Genomic DNA, 19,912 nt, shown 5'->3' on the forward strand with positions numbered 1-19,912 from the left:
TCTGGACTCATTCAGGAAGGTGTTAGAGTGACCTCTGGACTCATTCAGGAAGGTGTTAGTGTGACCTCTGGACTCATTCAGGAAGGTGTTAGAGTGACCTCTGGACTCATTCAGGAAGGTGTTAGAGTGACCTCTGAACTCATTCAGGAAGGTGTTAGAGTGACCTCTGGACTCATTCAGGAAGGTGTTAGAGTGACCTCTGGACTCATTCAGGAAGGTGTTAGAGTGACCTCTGGACTCATTCAGGAAGGTGTTAGTGTGACCTCTGGACTCATTCAGGAAGGTGTTAGAGTGACCTCTGGACTCATTCAGGAAGGTGTTAGTGTGACCTCTGGACTCATTCAGGAAGGTGTTAGAGTGACCTCTGAACTCATTCAGGAAGGTGTTAGAGTGACCTCTGGACTCATTCAGGAAGGTGTTAGAGTGACCTCTGGACTCATTCAGGAAGGTGTTAGAGTGACCTCTGGACTCATTCAGGAAGGTGTTAGAGTGACCTCTGGACTCATTCAGGAAGGTGTTAGAGTGACCTCTGAACTCATTCAGGAAGGTGTTAGAGTGACCTCTGAACTCATTCAGGAAGGTGTTAGAGTGACCTCTGGACTCATTCAGGAAGGTGTTAGTGACCTCTGGACTCATTCAGGAAGGTGTTAGTGACCTCTGAACTCATTCAGGAAGGTGTTAGAGTGACCTCTGGACTCATTCAGGAAGGTGTTAGAGTGACCTCTGGACTCATTCAGGAAGGTGTTAGTGTGACCTCTGGACTCATTCAGGAAGGTGTTAGTGTGACCTCTGGACTCATTCAGGAAGGTGTTAGAGTGACCTCTGAACTCATTCAGGAAGGTGTTAGAGTGACCTCTGAACTCATTCAGGAAGGTGTTAGTGTGACCTCTGGACTCATTCAGGAAGGTGTTAGTGACCTCTGAACTCATTCAGGAAGGTGTTAGTGTGACCTCTGGACTAATTCAGGAAGGTGTTAGAGTGACCTCTGAACTCATTCAGAAAGGTGTTAGAGTGACCTCTGAACTCATTCAGGAAGGTGTTAGAGTGACCTCTGGACTCATTCAGGAAGGTGTTAGAGTGACCTCTGGACTCATTCAGGAAGGTGTTAGAGTGACCTCTGGACTCATTCAGGAAGGTGTTAGAGTGACCTCTGGACTCATTCAGAAAGGTGTTAGAGTGACCTCTGGACTAATTCAGGAAGGTGTTAGAGTGACCTCTGGACTCATTCAGGAAGGTGTTAGAGTGACCTCTGGACTCATTCAGGAAGGTGTTAGAGTGACCTCTGGACTCATTCAGGAAGGTGTTAGAGTGACCTCTGGACTCATTCAGGAAGGTGTTATAGTGACCTCTGGACTCATTCAGGAAGGTGTTAGAGTGACCTCTGGACTCATTCAGGAAGGTGTTAGTGTGACCTCTGGACTCATTCAGGAAGGTGTTAGAGTGACCTCTGGACTCATTCAGGAAGGTGTTAGAGTGACCTCTGGACTCATTCAGGAAGGTGTTAGAGTGACCTCTGGACTCATTCAGGAGAATGTTAGTGACCTCTGGACTCATTCAGGAGAATGTTAGAGTGACCTCTGGACTCATTCAGGAAGGTGTTAGAGTGACCTCTGGACTCATTCAGGAGAATGTTAGTGACCTCTGGACTCATTCAGGAGAATGTTAGAGTGACCTCTGGACTCATTCAGGAGAATGTTAGTGACCTCTGGACTCATTCAGGAGAATGTTAGAGTGACCTCTGGACTCATTCAGGAGAATGTTAGAGTGACATCTGGACTCATTCAGGAGAATGTTAGAGTGACTTCTGGACTCATTCAGGAAGGTTGTAGAGTGACCTCTGGACTCATTCAGGAAGGTGTTAGAGTAACCTCTGGTAACCCTTTCTTTCTTGTTCGGTTATACAAGACCCAGATCACAAAATGGATGCCTCTATAGGCTCAGACATGAACAGCATTCAATCAAGTCCATGAGCTGCTTCTGTCTGGAGATAAGATGACAGCCTTCCTGTTTTATAGAGAAAGATAAGGCACCAGCGGTTTAAAAAAAACGCAGTTCAGATGTCAATACTTGTGTTGTCTAGTCTTGAAAACCAGACCCTAAGTTGGAGCATTTGAAAATTGTGGGAGGCAAAGCAGATGTCTGGAGAGACTACGGGAGAGACTATCAACATGTCTGGAGAGACTATCAACATCACGATCCAGAGCAGAAAGTCATCTCTGATCTTCTACCATTCAAACAAAATAAAACAGAAAATATATAGCTAAGAAAGTACTTCTTAAACACACATTGTATTTGGCTAGTGGTTAAGCATTATTAAATCCAGTGGGCAAGATACAGTGTGAAAATGTCCAGTGTTCTTGTAACATATCGTCCCTTGTTGGACCTGATCAATGCCGTTATCAGCTGCTGGGATTCTACAGTATACAGTGCATACCAATGTCACCGTACAGTGTATAGAATTAGAATCATAGAATCAGAGTCATTCTAATTCTGTGGTTCCAGTACAGTGTATAGAATCATAGAATCAGAGTCATTCTAATTCTGTGGTTCCAGTACAGTGTATATAATTAGAATCATAGAATCATAGAATCATAGAATCAGAGTCATTCTAATTATGTGGTCCCAGTACAGTGTATATAATTAGAATCATAGAATCAGAGTCATTCTAATTATGTGGTTCCAGTACAGTGTATAGAATTAGAATCATAGAATCAGAGTCATTCTAATTCTGTGGTTCCAGTACAGTGTATAGAATTAGAATCATAGAATCAGAGTCATTCTAATTCTGTGGTTCCAGTACAGTGTATAGAATTAGAATCATAGAATCATAGTCATTTTAATTCTGTGGTTCCAGTACAGTGTATAGAATCATAGAATCATAGAATCAGAGTCATTCTAATTCTGTGGTTCCAGTACAGTGTATAGAATTAGAATCATAGAATCAGAGTCATTCTAATTCTGTGGTTCCAGTACAGTGTATAGAATTAGAATCATAGAATCTTAGAATCAGAGTCATTCTAATTCTGTGGTTCCAGTACAGTGTATAAAATTAGAATCATAGAATCAGAGTCATTCTAATTATGTGGTTCCAGTACAGTGTATAGAATTAGAATCATAGAATCAGAGTCATTCTAATTCTGTGGTTCCAGTACAGTGTATAGAATTAGAATCATAGAATCATAGAATCAGAGTCATTCTAATTCTGTGGTTCCAGTACAGTGTATAGAATCATAGAATCATAGAATCAGAGTCATTCTAATTATGTGGTTCCAGTACAGTGTATAGAATCATAGAATCAGAGTCATTCTAATTCTGTGGTTCCAGTACAGTGTATAGAATCATAGAATCTTAGAATCAGAGTCATTCTAATTCTGTGGTTCCAGTACAGTGTATAGAATCATAGAATCTTAGAATCAGAGTCATTCTAATTCTGTGGTTCCAGTACAGTGTTTCAGAGCACACAATGTGTCTGCTGAGAGCAGACAGTGTATACCATAGACAGACAATATGGGTCCTGTAGCTATGGTGTATACAGTGGTCTACCGTTTCCAGTTATCTGAGTTAATCTCCAGTCTTATCAGTCTTATCATGCTCCAGTCTTATCATGCTGAGTCATTCACTTCTTGTAGATTTGATATACTCCTGTGATTTAATGCATTTCAATTAAAATGTGTATCTTAGCATTTCTTAGCTATACAGGTAGCTGGATCATCAGCTATCTGGATCATCAGCTATCTGGATCATCAGCTATCTGTATAGATAAATCAGATTTCTGAATGTATCCGTAGCTGAGTTTGTTTCAGCTTCACGGTAGTGAGCAAACCTGCTTTTTAGTTCAGTTTCTCTAACACCCTCAAAATCAACTCTGTTCATTCTTCCCCTCTAATCAGGGCCTGATTTAGACCTGGGACACCAGGTGGGTGATTCCCCTCTAATCAGGGATTGATTTAGACCTGGGGATACCAGGTGGGTGATTCCCCTCTAATCAGGGATTGATTTAGACCTGGGGACACCAGGTGGGTGATTCCCCTCTAATCAGGGCCTGATTTAGACCTGGGACACCAGGTGTGTGATTCCCCTCTAATCAGGGACTGATTTAGACCTGGGACACCAGGTGTGTGTAATGAATGATCAGGTAGAACAGAAAACCAGCAGGCTCCGGACCTCGTAGGGCAACAGTTGATCTGCTCTAACAGATAGGTCAGACTTGGTATCTTTCACAAAATTCCCAGATTTTCCAAATATCATGTTTTGAAGGTTCCAGATTTCGTCACTTCTGATTGCGGGAATCTTCCAAACGGGGTTTCTAGAAAAGCGGGGGATTTCGTTACCACAATGCATAGACAAAAGAATGTTTGAGACAAACTTCTACAGTAGTATATCCAAATCCACTGACTATGGTGCCATCTGGGAGGATCCAGGCAGGAAGTCGAGACATACAGCAGCCCAGAACGGAATGTAGGTCTAATGTCCTGTCATCTGCTGACATACAGTGTTCTCACTAGAACCAAATGCATTAAACCATACATTCAACACAGGGTTTGTGTTTTCAGTCATAAGGAATGGTTAGAGTGTACAGGAGACACAAAACAAGTTCAGGAAAATGGATATTATAAATTACACAAAGATCTATAAGCCATAATATAACACTATAGCATTATGATAAACCTAGGTTTCATACAATGAAGTGCATAGGAGCTGTAGTTTGGTGGATATGTTTCTATACAGGACAGGATGGATAGAAGAGAGAGAGAGAGAGAGAGAGAGAGAGAGAGAGAGGGACAGAGAGAGAGAGAGAGAGAGAGAGAGAGAGGGGGACAGAGAGAGAGAGGGACAGAGAGAGAGAGAGAGACAGAGAGAGAGAGAGAGAGAGAGAGAGAGAGGGACAGAGAGAATCAGAGAGAGAGAGGGACAGAGAGAGAGAGAGAGAGAGAGAGAGAGAGAGAGAGGGGGACAGAGAGAGGGCGAGAGAGAGGGAGAGAGAGAGGGATGGGATAGGAGGTGTAGTAGTTAAAGGGATAGTTGGGATTTTATCTACTTCCCCAGTCAGATGAACTCGTGAATACCAGTTTTATGTCTCTGTGTGAAGAAAGTCGCTAAATTGTTCCTGTGGACTTCCAGTCATTGAGCTATAAGAGAACAGCTAGAATGCTAGCTGTTCCTGTAGACTTCCAGTCATTGCGCTAACGCTAGTTAGCATTGGCTCGCAAAACTACCTCTAACTTCATACTGGACGCAGAGACATAAAAATGGGTTCATCTGACTCTGGGGACGTAGACAAAAGCCCCCCCCCCCCCCCCGCCCCCTTTAAGAAACCCTGAGTCAGGGGATAGGCTAGATTCAAAGCAAGCACACAAGTTTGCATGCTTAGTTCCCTCTCCTCTCATGCGCAGCTGCTTTGAATGAGGAAGTTGAAGTCAGAGTATGGTGGTGGTGTGATGGATACATTCTCCTCCTCTGCGCCACACCTCACTTCACTCTGCCAGGAGAAGATGAAGATGAAGATGAAGATGAAGATGAAGATGAAGATGAATCAACTTTAAATCCTTTTTTTATTTATTTTTTATTATCAAATATAATCGAGTCAATACTCACAGACTCGGCCACTCTGAAGTGATAGGTCACGTCCTGGAATGACAGGACAGATACTGGCCACAGGTGATCTGTTCCCTGAGGAGAAAGAGGTCAAGAGGTCAGTCAGTAGCTCCATAAGCAAAGTCATCAACAACAGGGTCGGGGTCAATTGGACAGCTCATCGTCAACTCAGCCCATTTGAAAAGTATCGGAATTACAGTTTACTTCCTTAGTTGAAATAGAACGAACCCCGAACCCTGGTCAGTGATGAACTCAGAAAAAAAAGAGGACCCTGTCTTTCAAAGATAATTCGTAAACATCAAAATAACTTCACAGATCTTCATTGTGAAGGGTTTAAACACTGTTTCCCATGCTTGTTCAATGAACCATAAACAATTAATGAACATACACCCGTGGAACGGTCGTTAAGACACTAACAGCTTACAGACAGTAGGCAATTAAGGTCACAGTTATGAAAACTTAGGACACTAAAGAGGCCTTTCTACTGACTCTGAAAAACACCAAAGGAAAGATGCCCAGGTTCCCTACTAATCTGCGTGAATGTGCCTTAGGCCTGCTGCATGGAGGCATGAGGACTGCAGATGTGGCCAGGGCAATAAATTGCAATGTCTGCACTGTGAGACGCCTAAGACAGCGCTACAAGGAGACAGGACGGACAGCTGATCGTCCTCGCAGTGGCAGACCACGTGTGACAACACCTGCACAGGATCGGTACATCCTAACATCACACCTGCAGGACAGGTACAGGATGGCAACAACTACTGCCCGAGTTACACCAGGAACACACAATCCCTCCATCAGTGCTCAGACTGTCCGCAATAGGCTGAGAGAGGCTAGACTGAGGGCTTGTAGGTCTGTTGTAAGGCAGGTCCTCACCAGACATCACCGGCAACAATGTCGCCTATGGGCACTAACCCACCGTCGTTGGACCAGACAGGACTGGCTAAAAGTGCTCTTCACTGATGAGTCACAGTTTTGTCTCACCAGGGGTGATGGTCGGATTCGCGTTTATCGTCGAAGGAATGAGCGTTACACCGAGGCCTGTATTCTGGAGCGGGATCGATTTGGAGGTGGAGGGTCCGTCATGGTCTGGGGCAGTGTGTCACAGCATCATCAGACTGAGCTTGTTGTCATTGCAGGCAATCTCAACGCTGTGCGTTACAGTGAAGACATCCTCCTCCCTCCTGCAATACCCTTCCTGCAGGCTCATCCTGACATGACCCTCCAGCATGACAACACTAGCCATACTGCTCGTTCTGTTCTGTTTCCTGCAAGACAGGAATGTCAGTGTTCTGCCATGGCCAGCGAAGAGCCCAGTTCTCAATCCCATTGAGCAAGTCTGGGACCTGTTGGATCGGAGGGTGAGGGCTAGGGCCATTCCCCCCAGAAATGTCCGGGAACTTGCAGGTGCCTTGGTGGAATAGTGTGGTAACATTTCACAGCAAGAACTGGCAAATCTGGTGCAGTCCATGAGGAGGAGATGCACTGCAGTACTTAATGCAGCTGGTGGCCACAACAAATACTGACTGTTACTTTTGATTTTGACCCCCCCCCCCCCCTTTGTTCAGGGACACATTATTCCATTTCTGTTAGTCACATGTCTGTGGAACTTGTTCAGTTTATGTCTCCGTTGTTGAATCTTGTTATGTTCATACAAATATTTACACATGTTAAGTTTGCTGAAAATAAACGCAGTTGACAGTGAGAGGACGTTTCTCTTTTTGTTGAGTTTATATGTTATATTGTATTAAGTGTATAGATGTACCTCAGTGACTTTTTTCTCTCCAGCGTGAAGCTCTGTCTCTGTGTGGTCAGGACACAGACGTCCTCTGGTGGCGCCACACTGTCTGACCCACACGCTGGCGCTGGAACTGGGGACAGAGGGAAGGATGGTGGCATGTCGTTACAACATTGTGAAGAAACAGGAACTGAGGACAGAGGGAAGGATGGTGGCATGTCGTTACAACACTGTGAAGAAACAGGAACTGAGGACGGAGGACAGAGGGAAGGATGGTGGCATGTCGTTACAACACTGTGAAGAAACAGGAACTGAGGACGGAGCGAAGGATGGTGACAAGTCGTTACAACACTGTGAAGAAACAGGAACTGAGGACGGAGCGAAGGATGGTGACAAGTCGTTACAACACTGTGAAGAAACAGGAACTGAGGACGGAGGGAAGGATGGTGACAAGTCGTTACAGGCGTGATCAATAGAAAAGGTGTAGTTAGTAAATCACCTATTTTGTGTAACAAAAACAGGTTTGTCTGCTTGGCAACTACATGTAAACACATGCAGCCGTCATGGACTTCATCATGACTGTAGATAGCTGAGTTGTTTTGTTGTTTTATGTCCTGTGGTCTGGACTTCATGTGTAGAGTGATCTGTAACCATGGTTACTCACATCATGTGTAAAGTGATCTGTAACCATGGTTACTCACATCATGTGTAGAGTGATCTGTAACCATGGCTACTCACATCATGTGTAGAGTGATCTGTAACCATGGCTACTCACATCATGTGTAGAGTGATCTGTAACCATGGCTACTCACATCATGTGTAGAGTGATCTGTAACCATGGCTACTCACATCATGGGTAGAGTGATCTGTAACCATGGCTACTCACATCATGTGTAGAGTGATCTGTAACCATGGCTACTCACATCATGTGTAGAGTGATCTGTAACCATGGCTACTCACATCATGTGTAAAGTGATCTGTAACCATGGTTACTCACATCATGTGTAGAGTGATCTGTAACCATGGCTACTCACATCACATGGAGAGTGATCTGTAACCATGGCTACTCACATCATGTGTAGAGTGATCTGTAACCATGGCTACTCACATCATATGTAGAGTGATCTGTAACCATGGCTACTCACATCACATGGAGAGTGATCTGTAACCATGGCTACTCACATCATGTGTAGAGTGATCTGTAACCATGGCTACTCACATCATATGTAGAGTGATCTGTAACCATGGCTACTCACATCACATGGAGAGTGATCTGTAACCATGCCTACTCACATCACATGGAGAGTAATCTGTAACCATGCCTACTCACATCACATGGAGAATGATCTGTAACCATGCCTACTCACATCACATGGAGAGTGATCTGTAACCATGCCTACTCACATCACATGGAGAGTGATCTGTAACCATGTCTACTCACATCACATGGAGAGTGATCTGTAACCATGCCTACTCACATCACATGGAGAGTGATCTGTAACCATGCCTACTCACATCATGTGTAGAGTGATCTGTGACATGGAAGAGTTCTTGATTGCTGAGAGTGGTACGGTATAGCTGTAGATAAAACACAAAAGTCATTATGTAATGCAGTCACACAAACCCCAACAATACAAGCAATTTATCTTTATTGACATTTGTAATTTTTTTATTTAACCTTTATTTAACCAGGCAAGTCAGTTAAGATCTAATTCTTATTTACAATGACGGCCTACCAAAAGGCAAAAGGCCTCCTGCTGGGATGGGGGCTGGGATTACAAATACAAATAAATGAAATATTAATATAGGACAAAACACACATCACGACAAGAGAGACATCACAACACTACATAGAGACCTAAGACAACACCATAGCAAGTCAGCAACACAACACTACATAGAGACCTAAGACGACACCATAGCAAGTCAGCAACACAACACTACATAGAGACCTAAGACAACACCATAGCAAGGCAGCAACACAACACTACATAGAGACCTAAGACAACACCATAGCAAGGCAGCAACACAACACTACATAGAGACCTAAGACGACACCATAGCAAGGCAGCAACACAACACTACATAGAGACCTAAGACAACACCATAGCAAGGCAGCAACACAACACTACATAGAGACCTAAGACAACACCATAGCAAGTCAGCAACACAACACTACATAGAGACCTAAGACAACAACATAGCAAGTCAGCAACACATGACAACACAACATGACAACAACATGGTAGCAACACAACCTGATAACAACATGGTAGCAACACAACATGGTAGCAACACAACATGACAACAACATGGTAGCAACACAACATGGCAACAACATGGTAGCAACACAACATGGTAGCAACACAACATGGTAGCAACACAACATGGTAGCAACACAACATGACAACACAGCATGTTAGCAACACAACATGACAACACAGCATGGTAGCAACACAATATGGTAGCAACACAACATGGTAGCAGCATAAAACATGGTAGCAACACAACATGACAACACAACATGGTAGCAACACAACATGACAACACAGCATGTTAGCAACACAACATGGTAGCAACACAACATGACAACAACATGGTAGCAACACAACATGACAACACAGCATGTTAGCAACACAACATGACAACACAACATGGTAGCAGCACAACATGACAACAACACAACATAAGCATAAAGTAGCATAAAACATGGTAGCAACACAACATGACAACACAACATGGTAGCAACACAACATGGTAGCAACACAACATGGTAGCAACACAACATGACAACACAGCATGTTAGCAACACAACATGGTAGCAACACAACATGTTAGCAACGCAACATGACAACACAGCATGGTAGCAACACAACATGACAACACAACATGGTAGCAACACAACATGTTAGCAACGCAACATGACAACACAACATGGTAGCAACACAACATGACAACACAGCATGTTAGCAACACAACATGGTAGCAGAATAAAACATGGTACAAACATTATTGGGCACAGACAACAGCACAAAGGGCAAGAAGGTAGAGACAACAATACATCACGCAAAGCAGCTACACCCGTCAGTAAGAGTGTCCATGATTGAGTCTTCGAAATGAAGAGATTGAGACAAAACTGTCCAGTTATGTCAAATGTCTTTAATATAATATAAAACTACATTTGACTCATACAGTCTAAAGAAGAACCACACAGGGAGACCCACCTGCAGCTGTCAGGATGGGGACAGTTGTGTGATGAGATGTGTTGGTCTGTCTCCAGGATGTGTAGATCTATAAGGGAAGGGGATGATATTTCCCCTGCTTCCTCCTCTGTGTTGCTGTGTGTGTTGTCCCGGCGTTGTCTCCGAGGCAGGGTCTGTTGGCCTCCAGGCCCACCCGGTCCAGGCAGCCGGTTCGTGGCCCCCCCTACAACCTCCAGGTCTCCTGCAGGGGCAGGGGCAGGTCTCTTCGCCTTGGACAGGTACATGGGGGCGGAGGTGTGGCTGAGACGGTTCCGGTAGCGTCCGTCCTTGTCCACAGGCCTGGACTTGGCCTTCTTGTTGATACTGCCCAGACTACTCAGCTCTACAGGAGAGAGGAGAGAGACTGGTGTCATGAATGAACGCAAGTTGATATATTTGTTGTTTATGAAATGTTTACTCACTGCCTATGTATGGGTTATGTATGGGTTATGTATGGGTTATGTATGGGTTATGTATGGGTTATGTATGGGTTACATATAGGTTACGTATGAGTTATGCATGGGTCATGTAAGGGTCATGTATGGGTTACATATGGGTTATGTATAAGTTACGTATGGGTTATGTATGGGTCATGTATGGGTTATGTATGGGTCATGTATGGGTTATGTATGGGTCATGTAAGGGTTATGTATGGGTCATGTATGGGTTATGTATGGGTCATGTATGGGTTATGTATGGGTTATGTACGGGTCATGTATGGGTTATGTATGGGTTATGTATGAGTTATGCATGGGTCATGTAAGGGTTATGTATGGGTCATGTGAGGGTTACGTATGGGTCATGTATGGGTTATGTATGGGTCATGTATGGGTTATGTAAGGGTTATGTATGGGTCATGTAAGGGTTATGTATGGGTCATGTATAGGTTACATATGGGTTATGTATAGGTTACGTATGGGTTATGTAAGGGTTATGTATGGGTTATGTATAGGTTACATATAGGTTATGTAAGGGTTATGTATGGGTTATGTATAGTTAACATATGGGTTACATATGGGTTATGTATGGGTCATGTATGGGTTATGTATGGGTTATGTACGGGTCATGTATGGGTTATGTAAGGGTTATGTATGGGTTATGCATGGGTCATGTAAGGGTTATGTATGGGTCATGTAAGGGTTACGTATGGGTCATGTATGGGTTATGCATGGGTCATGTAAGGGTTATGTATGGGTCATGTGAGGGTTACGTATGGGTCATGTATGGGTTATGTATGGGTCATGTATGGGTTATGTAAGGGTTATGTATGGGTCATGTAAGGGTTATGTATGGGTCATGTATAGGTTACATATGGGTTATGTATAGGTTACGTATGGGTTATGTAAGGGTTATGTATGGGTTATGTATAGGTTACATATGGGTTATGTAAGGGTTATGTATGGGTTATGTATAGTTAACATATGGGTTACATATGGGTTATGTATGGGTCATGTATGGGTTATGTATGGGTTATGTACGGGTCATGTATGGGTTATGTAAGGGTTATGTATGGGTTATGCATGGGTCATGTAAGGGTTATGTATGGGTCATGTAAGGGTTACGTATGGGTCATGTATGGGTTATGTATGGGTCATGTATGGGTTATGTAAGGGTTATGTAAGGGTTATGTAAGGGTTATGTAAGGGTTATGTACGGGTCATGTAAGGGTTATGTATGGGTCATGTATAGGTTACATATGGGTTATGTATAGGTTACGTATGGGTTATGTAAGGGTTATGTATGGGTTATGTATAGTTAACATATGGGTTACATATGGGTTATGTAAGGGTTATGTATGGGTTATGTATAGGTTACATATGGGTTATGTATGGGTTACATATAGGTTACGTATGGGTTATGTATGGGTTACATATAGGTTACATATGGGTTATGCACAGGTCATGTATGGGTCATGCAAGGGTTATGTATAGGTTACATATGGGTTATGTATGGGTTATGTGAGAGTCATGTATGGGTTAAGTATAGGTTACATATGGGTTATGTAAGGGTTAAGTATGGGTTATGAAAGAGTTATGTATGGGTCATGTAAGGGTTATGTATGGGTCATGCATAGGTTACATATGGGTTATGTATAGGTTACGTATGGGTCATGTAAGGGTTATGTATAGGTTACATATGGGTTATGTACAGGTCATGTATGGGTCATGTAAGGGTTATGTATAGGTTACATATAGGTTACATATGGGTTATGTAAGAGTCATGTAAGGGTCATGTATGGGTTATGACTTGGTTATGAATGGGTTATGAGTGGATTATGTATGGGTCATGTATGGGTTATGAATCAGTTATGTATGGGTTATGACTTGGTTATGAATGGGTCATGTATGGGTTATGAATGAGTTATGTATGGGTTATGACTTGGTTATGAATGGGTTATGAGTGGATTATGAATGGGTCATGTATGGGTTATGAATGAGTTATGTATGGGCTATAGGTTATGAATGAAGTGAAGGTATGGGTTAATCTTTTCGTTTGGTGTGATAGGACAGAAGGGTGTGTTCTTACCCGATGTAGATTGGTTGTTGCTTGGCGACAGAGAAGTTGCTGATTGGTTGTTTGTAGTAGTTGTAGGCGGGCAGCAAGCTGCAGGATTGGACAGTGAAGGAGAGGGCGGGACTGTATCTGTACAGAACAGATACGACAGTTATTCAATACACTGTCAAATGTAATGAAGTAGGCTGCCGTTGATTCATATGTCCCAGTGTGTGTCGCTGACCTGGAAGTGTCGGGGTGGTGGATCGAGGACCGGAGGCCGTCCTTCTAGATGATCCCACTGCAGACCTGGACCTGAGGGATGTCAGAACATTTTAACCTTTATTAATTTAACCAGGCAAGTCAGTTAAGAACAAATTCTTATTTTCAAATGACGGCCTAGGAACAGTGGGTTTAACACTGCCTGGTTCAGGGGAACAGTGGGTTTAACTGCCTGGTTCAGGGGAACAGTGGGTTTAACTGCCTGGTTCAGGGGAACAGTGGGTTTAACCGCCTGGTTCAGGGGAACAGTGGGTTTAACCGCCTGGTTCAGGAGAACAGTGGGTTTAACCGCCTGGTTCAGGGGTAGGACGACAATTTTTTTTTTACCTTGTCAGCTCGGGGGATTTGATTTAGCAACCTTTCAGTTACTGGCCCAATGCTCTAACCACTAGGCAAACCTGCCACCCCTTTACAGTACAGTCAGAGAGAAAACAGAGAATAGAATAGAATAGAATAGAATAGAAAATAATAGAATAGAATAGAAAAGAAAAGAAACGAATAGAATAGAATAGAATAGAATAGAATAGAAAATAATAGAATAGAATAGAAAAGAATAGAATAGAATAGAATAGAATAGAAAATAATAGAATAGAATAGAAAAGAATAGAATAGAATAGAAAAGAATAGAATAGAAAATAATAGAATAGAATAGAAAAGAATAGAATAGAAAAGAATAGAATAGAAAATAATAGAATAGAATAGAAAAGAATAGAATAGAAAAGAATAGAATAGAAAATAATAGAATAGAATAGAAAATAATAGAATAGAAAAGAATAGAATAGAATAGAAAAGAATAGAATAGAAAATAATAGAATAGAATAGAAAAGAATAGAATAGAATAGAATAGAATAGAAAAGAATAGAAAAGAATAGAATAGAATAGAAAAGAATAGAATAGAAAATAATAGAATAGAAAAGCAGAGACAGCATCAGGTGGGGGGGCTGAATAAATAATGTGAAGCAATCAGAAAATGTACCTCTAACCTTATTCTTTCACAAAGCATTTGTCTGTTTCGGCCTACTGCATGCACATGTGTCTGTATAGGCCTACTGCATGTACATTTGTCTGTATAGGCCTACTGCATGTACATGTGTCTGTATAGGCCTACTGCATGTACATGTGTCTGTTTTGGCCTACTGCATGCACATGTGTCTGTATAGGCCTACTTCATGTACATGTGTCTGTATAGGCCTACTGCATGCCAATGTGTCTGTATAGGCCTACTGCATGTACATTTGTCTGTATAGGCCTACTTCATGTACATGTGTCTGTATAGGCCTACTGCATGCCAATGTGTCTGTATAGGCCTACTGCATGTACATTTGTCTGTATAGGCCTACTTCATGTACATGTGTCTGTATAGGCCTACTGCATGTACATTTGTCTGTATAGGCATACTGCATGTACATGTGTCTGTATAGGCCTACTGCATGCCAATGTGTCTGTATAGGCCTACTGCATGTACATGTGTCTGTATAGGCCTACTGCATGCCAATGTGTCTGTATAGGCCTACTGCATGTACATTTGTCTGTATTGGCCTACTGCATGCCAATGTGTCTGTATAGGCCTACTGCATGCACATTTGTCTGTATAGGCCTACTGCATGTACATTTGTCTGTATAGGCCTACTTGTAATGTCCCAGACTGGACTGGCAAGCAAGTCAACCTACAGTACAGTATTAAAAGTCAACAGTAGAAATGAGTCATGACCTCTTGAGACGCAGGCAAAGAAACGCCCTTATCACAAACCTACAGTACAGTATTAATCAAAGATAAGAGAATGGGAGGGTGAGAGGGGAAAGGGGGGAGAAGGAGAGAAAGGGAGAGAGATAAAGAGAGAGAGAGAGAGAGAGAGAGAGAAGGGAAAGACAGTGAGGAAGAGGGAGAGAGAGAAGGGAGAGAGAGAGACAAGGGAGAGAGAGAGAGAGAAGGGAGAGAGAGAGAGAGAGAGAGAGAAAGGAGAGACAGAAAGAGAGAGCGAGGAAGAGAGAGAGAGAGAAGGGAGAGAGAGAGAGAGAGAAGGGAGAGAGAGAGACAGATTGAGGAAGAGAGAGAGAGAGAGAGTATAGAGAGTATATATATGTATATGATTGAGGTATCTCATGTAGTGTATATGATTGAGGTATCTCATGTAGTGTATATGATTGAGGTATATCATGTATATGATTGAAGTGTCTCATGTATATGATTGAGGTATCTCATGTAGTGTATATAATTGAGGTATCTCATGTAGTGTATATAATTGAGGTATATCATATATCATGATTGAGGTATTTCATGTATATGATTGAGGTATCTCATGTAGTGTATATGATTGAGGTATATCATGTATATGATTGAGGTATCTCATGTATATGATTGAGGTATCTCATATAGTGTAGATGGTTGAGGTGTCTCATGTACAGGTACGTCTAATGTACTGTATCTGCCTGATAAGAACAGCATACATACTCAGCCTTCTCAGAGACGTCGCCTCTGTGGTGCAGTGTCAACACGTACAGGACGGACATGGAGATGACACTGAAGGTCATGACGACGACGAGAGCCAGAATGATTCCCTGCATCACCCTGTGGCTGATACAGCCCTGCTCTGGGGTCAGACTCTGGAACCACACAGAGCTACAGGTTAGAACCACACACTGATACAGCCCTGCTCTGGGGTCAGACTGTGGAACCACACACTGATACAGCTCTACTCTGGGGTTAGACTGTGGAACCACACACTGATACAGCTCTACTCTGGGGTCAGACTGTGGAACCACACAGAGCTACAGGTTAGAACTACACACTGATACAGCCCTGCTCTGGGGTCAGACTCTGGAACCACACAGAGCTACAGGTTAGAATCACACACTGATACAGCCCTGCTCTGGGGTCAGACTCTGGAACCACACAGAGCTACAGGTTAGAACCACACACTGATACAGCCCTGCTCTGGGGTCAGACTGTGGAACCACACACTGATACAGCTCTACTCTGGGGTTAGACTGTGGAACCACACACTGATACAGCTCTACTCTGGGGTTACACTCTGGAACCACACAGAGCTACAGGTTAGAACCACACACTGATACAGCCCTGCTCTGGGGTCAGACTGTGGAACCACACAGAGCTACAGGTTAGAACCACACACTGATACAGCCCTGCTCTGGGGTCAGACTGTGGAACCACACACTGATACAGCTCTACTCTGGGGTTAGACTGTGGAACCACACAGAGCTACAGGTCAGAACCACACACTGATACAGCTCTACTATGGGGTTAGACTGTGGAACCACACACTGATACAGCTCTACTATGGGGTTAGACTGTGGAACCACACACTGATACAGCTCTACTCTGGGGTTAGACTGTGGAACCACACACTGATACAGCTGTACTCTGGGGTTACACTGTGGTACCACACACTGATACAGCCCTGCTCTGGGGTTAGACTGTGGAATCACACAGAGCTACAGGTTAGAACCACACACTGATACAGCTCTACTATGGGGTTAGACTGTGGAACCACACACTGATACAGCTCTACTCTGGGGTTAGACTGTGGAACCACACACTGATACAGCTGTACTCTGGGGTTACACTGTGGTACCACACACTGATACAGCCCTGCTCTGGGGTTAGACTGTGGAATCACACAGAGCTACAGGTTAGAACCACACACTGATACAGCCCTGCTCTGGGGTTATAATGTAATTATAATAATTATAATGTATATTATTCATAATACCTGATAGTTATAATATATGTTAATCAAAATATGTATAAATTATAATATATGTTAATCATAATATGTATAAATTATAATATCTGTTAATCACAATATATATAGTGGGGCAAAAAAAGTATTTAGTCAGCCACCAATTGTGCAAGTTCTCCCACTTAAAAAGATGAGAGGCCTGTAATTTTCATCATAGGTACACTTCAACTATGACAGACACAATTATTATTTTTTAAATCCAGAAAATCACATTGTATGATTTTTAATGAATTTATTTGCAAATTATGGTGGAAAATAAGTATTTGGTCACCTACAAACAGACTCTCACAGACCTGTAACTTCTTCTTTAAGTGGCTCCTCTGTCCTCCACTCATTACCTGTATTAATGGCACCTGTTTGAACTTGTTATCAGTATAAAAGACACCTGTCCACAACCTAAAACAGTCACACTCCAAACTCCACTATTGCCAAGACCAAAGAGCTGTCAAAGGACACCAGAAACATAATTGTAGACCTGCACCAGGCTGGGAAGACTGCATCTGCAATAGGTAAGCAGCTTGGTTTGAAGAAATCAACTGTCGGAGCAATTATTAGGAAATGGAAGACATACAAGACCACTGATAATCTCCCTCGATCTGGGGCTACACGCAAGATCTCACCCCGTGGGGTCAAAATGATCACAAGAACGGTGAGCAAAAATCCCAGAACCACACGGGGGGACCTAGTGAATGACCTGCAGAGAGCTGGGACCAAAGTAACAAAGCCTACCATCAGTAACACACTACGCCGCCAGGGACTCAAATCCTGCAGTGCCAGACGTGTCCCCCTGCTTAAGCCAGTACATGTCCAGGCCCGTCTGAAGTTTGCTAGAGAGCATTTGGATGATCCAGAAGAAGATTGGGAGAATGTCATATGGTCAGATGAAACCGAAATATAACCTTTTGGTAAAAACTCAACTCGTCGTGTTTGGAGGACAAAGAATGCTGAGTTGCATCCAAAGAACACCATACCTACTGTGAAGCATGGGGGTGGAAACATCATGCTTTGGGGCTGTTTTTCTGCAAAGGAACCAGGACGACTGATCCGTGTAAAGGAAAGAATGAATGGGGCCATGTATCGTGAGATTTTGAGTGAAAACCTCCTTCCATCAGCAACGGCATTGAAGATGAAACGTGGCTGGGTCTTTCAGCATGACAATGATCCCAAACACACCGCCCGGGCAATGAAGGAGTGGCTTCGTAAAAAGCATTTCAAGATCCTGGAGTGGCCTAGCCAGTCTCCAGATCTCAACCCCATAGAAAATCTTTGGAGGGAGTTGAAAGTCCATGTTGCCCAGCAACAACCCCAAAACATCACTGATCTAGAGGAGATCTGCATGGAGGAATGGGCCAAAATACCAGCAACAGTGTGTGAAAACCTTGTGAAGACTTACAGAAAATGTTTGACCTCTGTCATTGCCAACAAAGGGTATATAACAGTATTGAGATAAACTTTTGTTATTGACCAAATACTTATTTTCCACCATAATTTGCAAATAAATTCATAAAAAATCCTACAATGTGATTTTCAGGATTTTTTTCTCTCATTTTGTCTGTCATAGTCTCTCATCTTTGTCAGTGGGAGAACTTGCACAATTGGTGGCTGACTAAATACTTTTTTGCCCAACTGTATATACAGTGCCTTGCGAAAGTATTCGGCCCCCTTGAACTTTGCGACCTTTTGCCACATTTCAGGCTTCAAACATAAAGATATAAAACTGTATTTTTTTTGTGAAGAATCAACAACAAGTGGGACACAATCATGAAGTGGAACGACATTTATTGGATATTTCAAACTTTTTTAACAAATCAAAAACTGAAAAATTGGGCGTGCAAAATTATTCAGCCCCTTTACTTTCAGTGCAGCAAACTCTCTCCAGAAGTTCAGTGAGGATCTCTGAATGATCCAATGTTGACCTAAATGACTAATGATGATAAATACAATCCACCTGTGTGTAATCAAGTCTCCGTATAAATGCACCTGCACTGTGATAGTCTCAGAGGTCCGTTAAAAGCGCAGAGAGCATCATGAAGAACAAGGAACACACCAGGCAGGTCTGAGATACTGTTGTGAAGAAGTTTAAAGCCGGATTTGGATACAAAAATATTTCCCAAGCTTTAAACATCCCAAGGAGCACTGTGCAAGCGATAATATTGAAATGGAAGGAGTATCAGACCACTGCAAATCTACCAAGACCTGGCCGTCCCTCTAAACTTTCAGCTCATACAAGGAGAAGACTGATCAGAGATGCAGCCAAGAGGCCCATGATCACTCTGGATGAACTGCAGAGATCTACAGCTGAGGTGGGAGACTCTGTCCATAGGACAACAATCAGTCATATATTGCACAAATCTGGCCTTTATGGAAGAGTGGCAAGAAGAAAGCAATTTCTTAAAGATATCCATAAAAAGTGTTGTTTAAAGTTTGCCACAAGCCACCTGGGAGACACACCAAACATGTGGAAGAAGGTGTTCTGGTCAGATGAAACCAAAATTGAACTTTTTGGCAACAATGCAAAACGTTATGTTTGGCGTAAAAGCAACACAGCTGAACACACCATCCCCACTGTCAAACATGGTGGTGGCAGCATCATGGTTTGGGCCTGCTTTTCTTCAGCAGGGACAGGGAAGATGGTTAAAATTGATGGGAAGACGGATGGAGCCAAATACAGGACCATTCTGGAAGAAAACCTGATGGAGTCTGCAAAAGACCTGAGACTCGGACGGAGATTTGTCTTCGAACAAGACAATGATCCAAAACAAAGCAAAATCTACAATGGAATGGTTCAAAAATAAACATAT

At 42.8% G+C, this 19,912-nt stretch overlaps 1 protein-coding gene across 6 annotated transcripts in view; it reads right to left on the reverse strand.

The window, feature by feature from the left end:
• Positions 1-5,300: 5,300 nt before the first annotated feature.
• The window catches only part of LOC139406301 (myelin regulatory factor-like), a 105,896-nt gene continuing 91,284 nt past the window's right edge, over positions 5,301-19,912 (reverse strand). For all 6 annotated transcript variants that reach the window (XM_071148773.1, XM_071148772.1, XM_071148770.1 and 3 more), the window contains 8 exons: positions 15,803-15,954; positions 13,313-13,383; positions 13,102-13,218; positions 10,558-10,918; positions 8,849-8,911; positions 7,361-7,466; positions 5,596-5,670; positions 5,301-5,479 (listed from right to left, as the gene is read on the reverse strand). In XM_071148773.1, coding sequence (XP_071004874.1) covers positions 5,384-5,479; positions 5,596-5,670; positions 7,361-7,466; positions 8,849-8,911; positions 10,558-10,918; positions 13,102-13,218; positions 13,313-13,383; positions 15,803-15,954 — 1,041 coding nt within the window. In that variant the 3' untranslated portion in view covers positions 5,301-5,383. The remainder of the gene's footprint in view (positions 5,480-5,595; positions 5,671-7,360; positions 7,467-8,848; positions 8,912-10,557; positions 10,919-13,101; positions 13,219-13,312; positions 13,384-15,802; positions 15,955-19,912) is intronic.

Source organism: Oncorhynchus clarkii, chromosome 4, assembly GCF_045791955.1.
Source record: "Oncorhynchus clarkii lewisi isolate Uvic-CL-2024 chromosome 4, UVic_Ocla_1.0, whole genome shotgun sequence".
Taxonomy (NCBI): domain Eukaryota; kingdom Metazoa; phylum Chordata; class Actinopteri; order Salmoniformes; family Salmonidae; genus Oncorhynchus; species Oncorhynchus clarkii.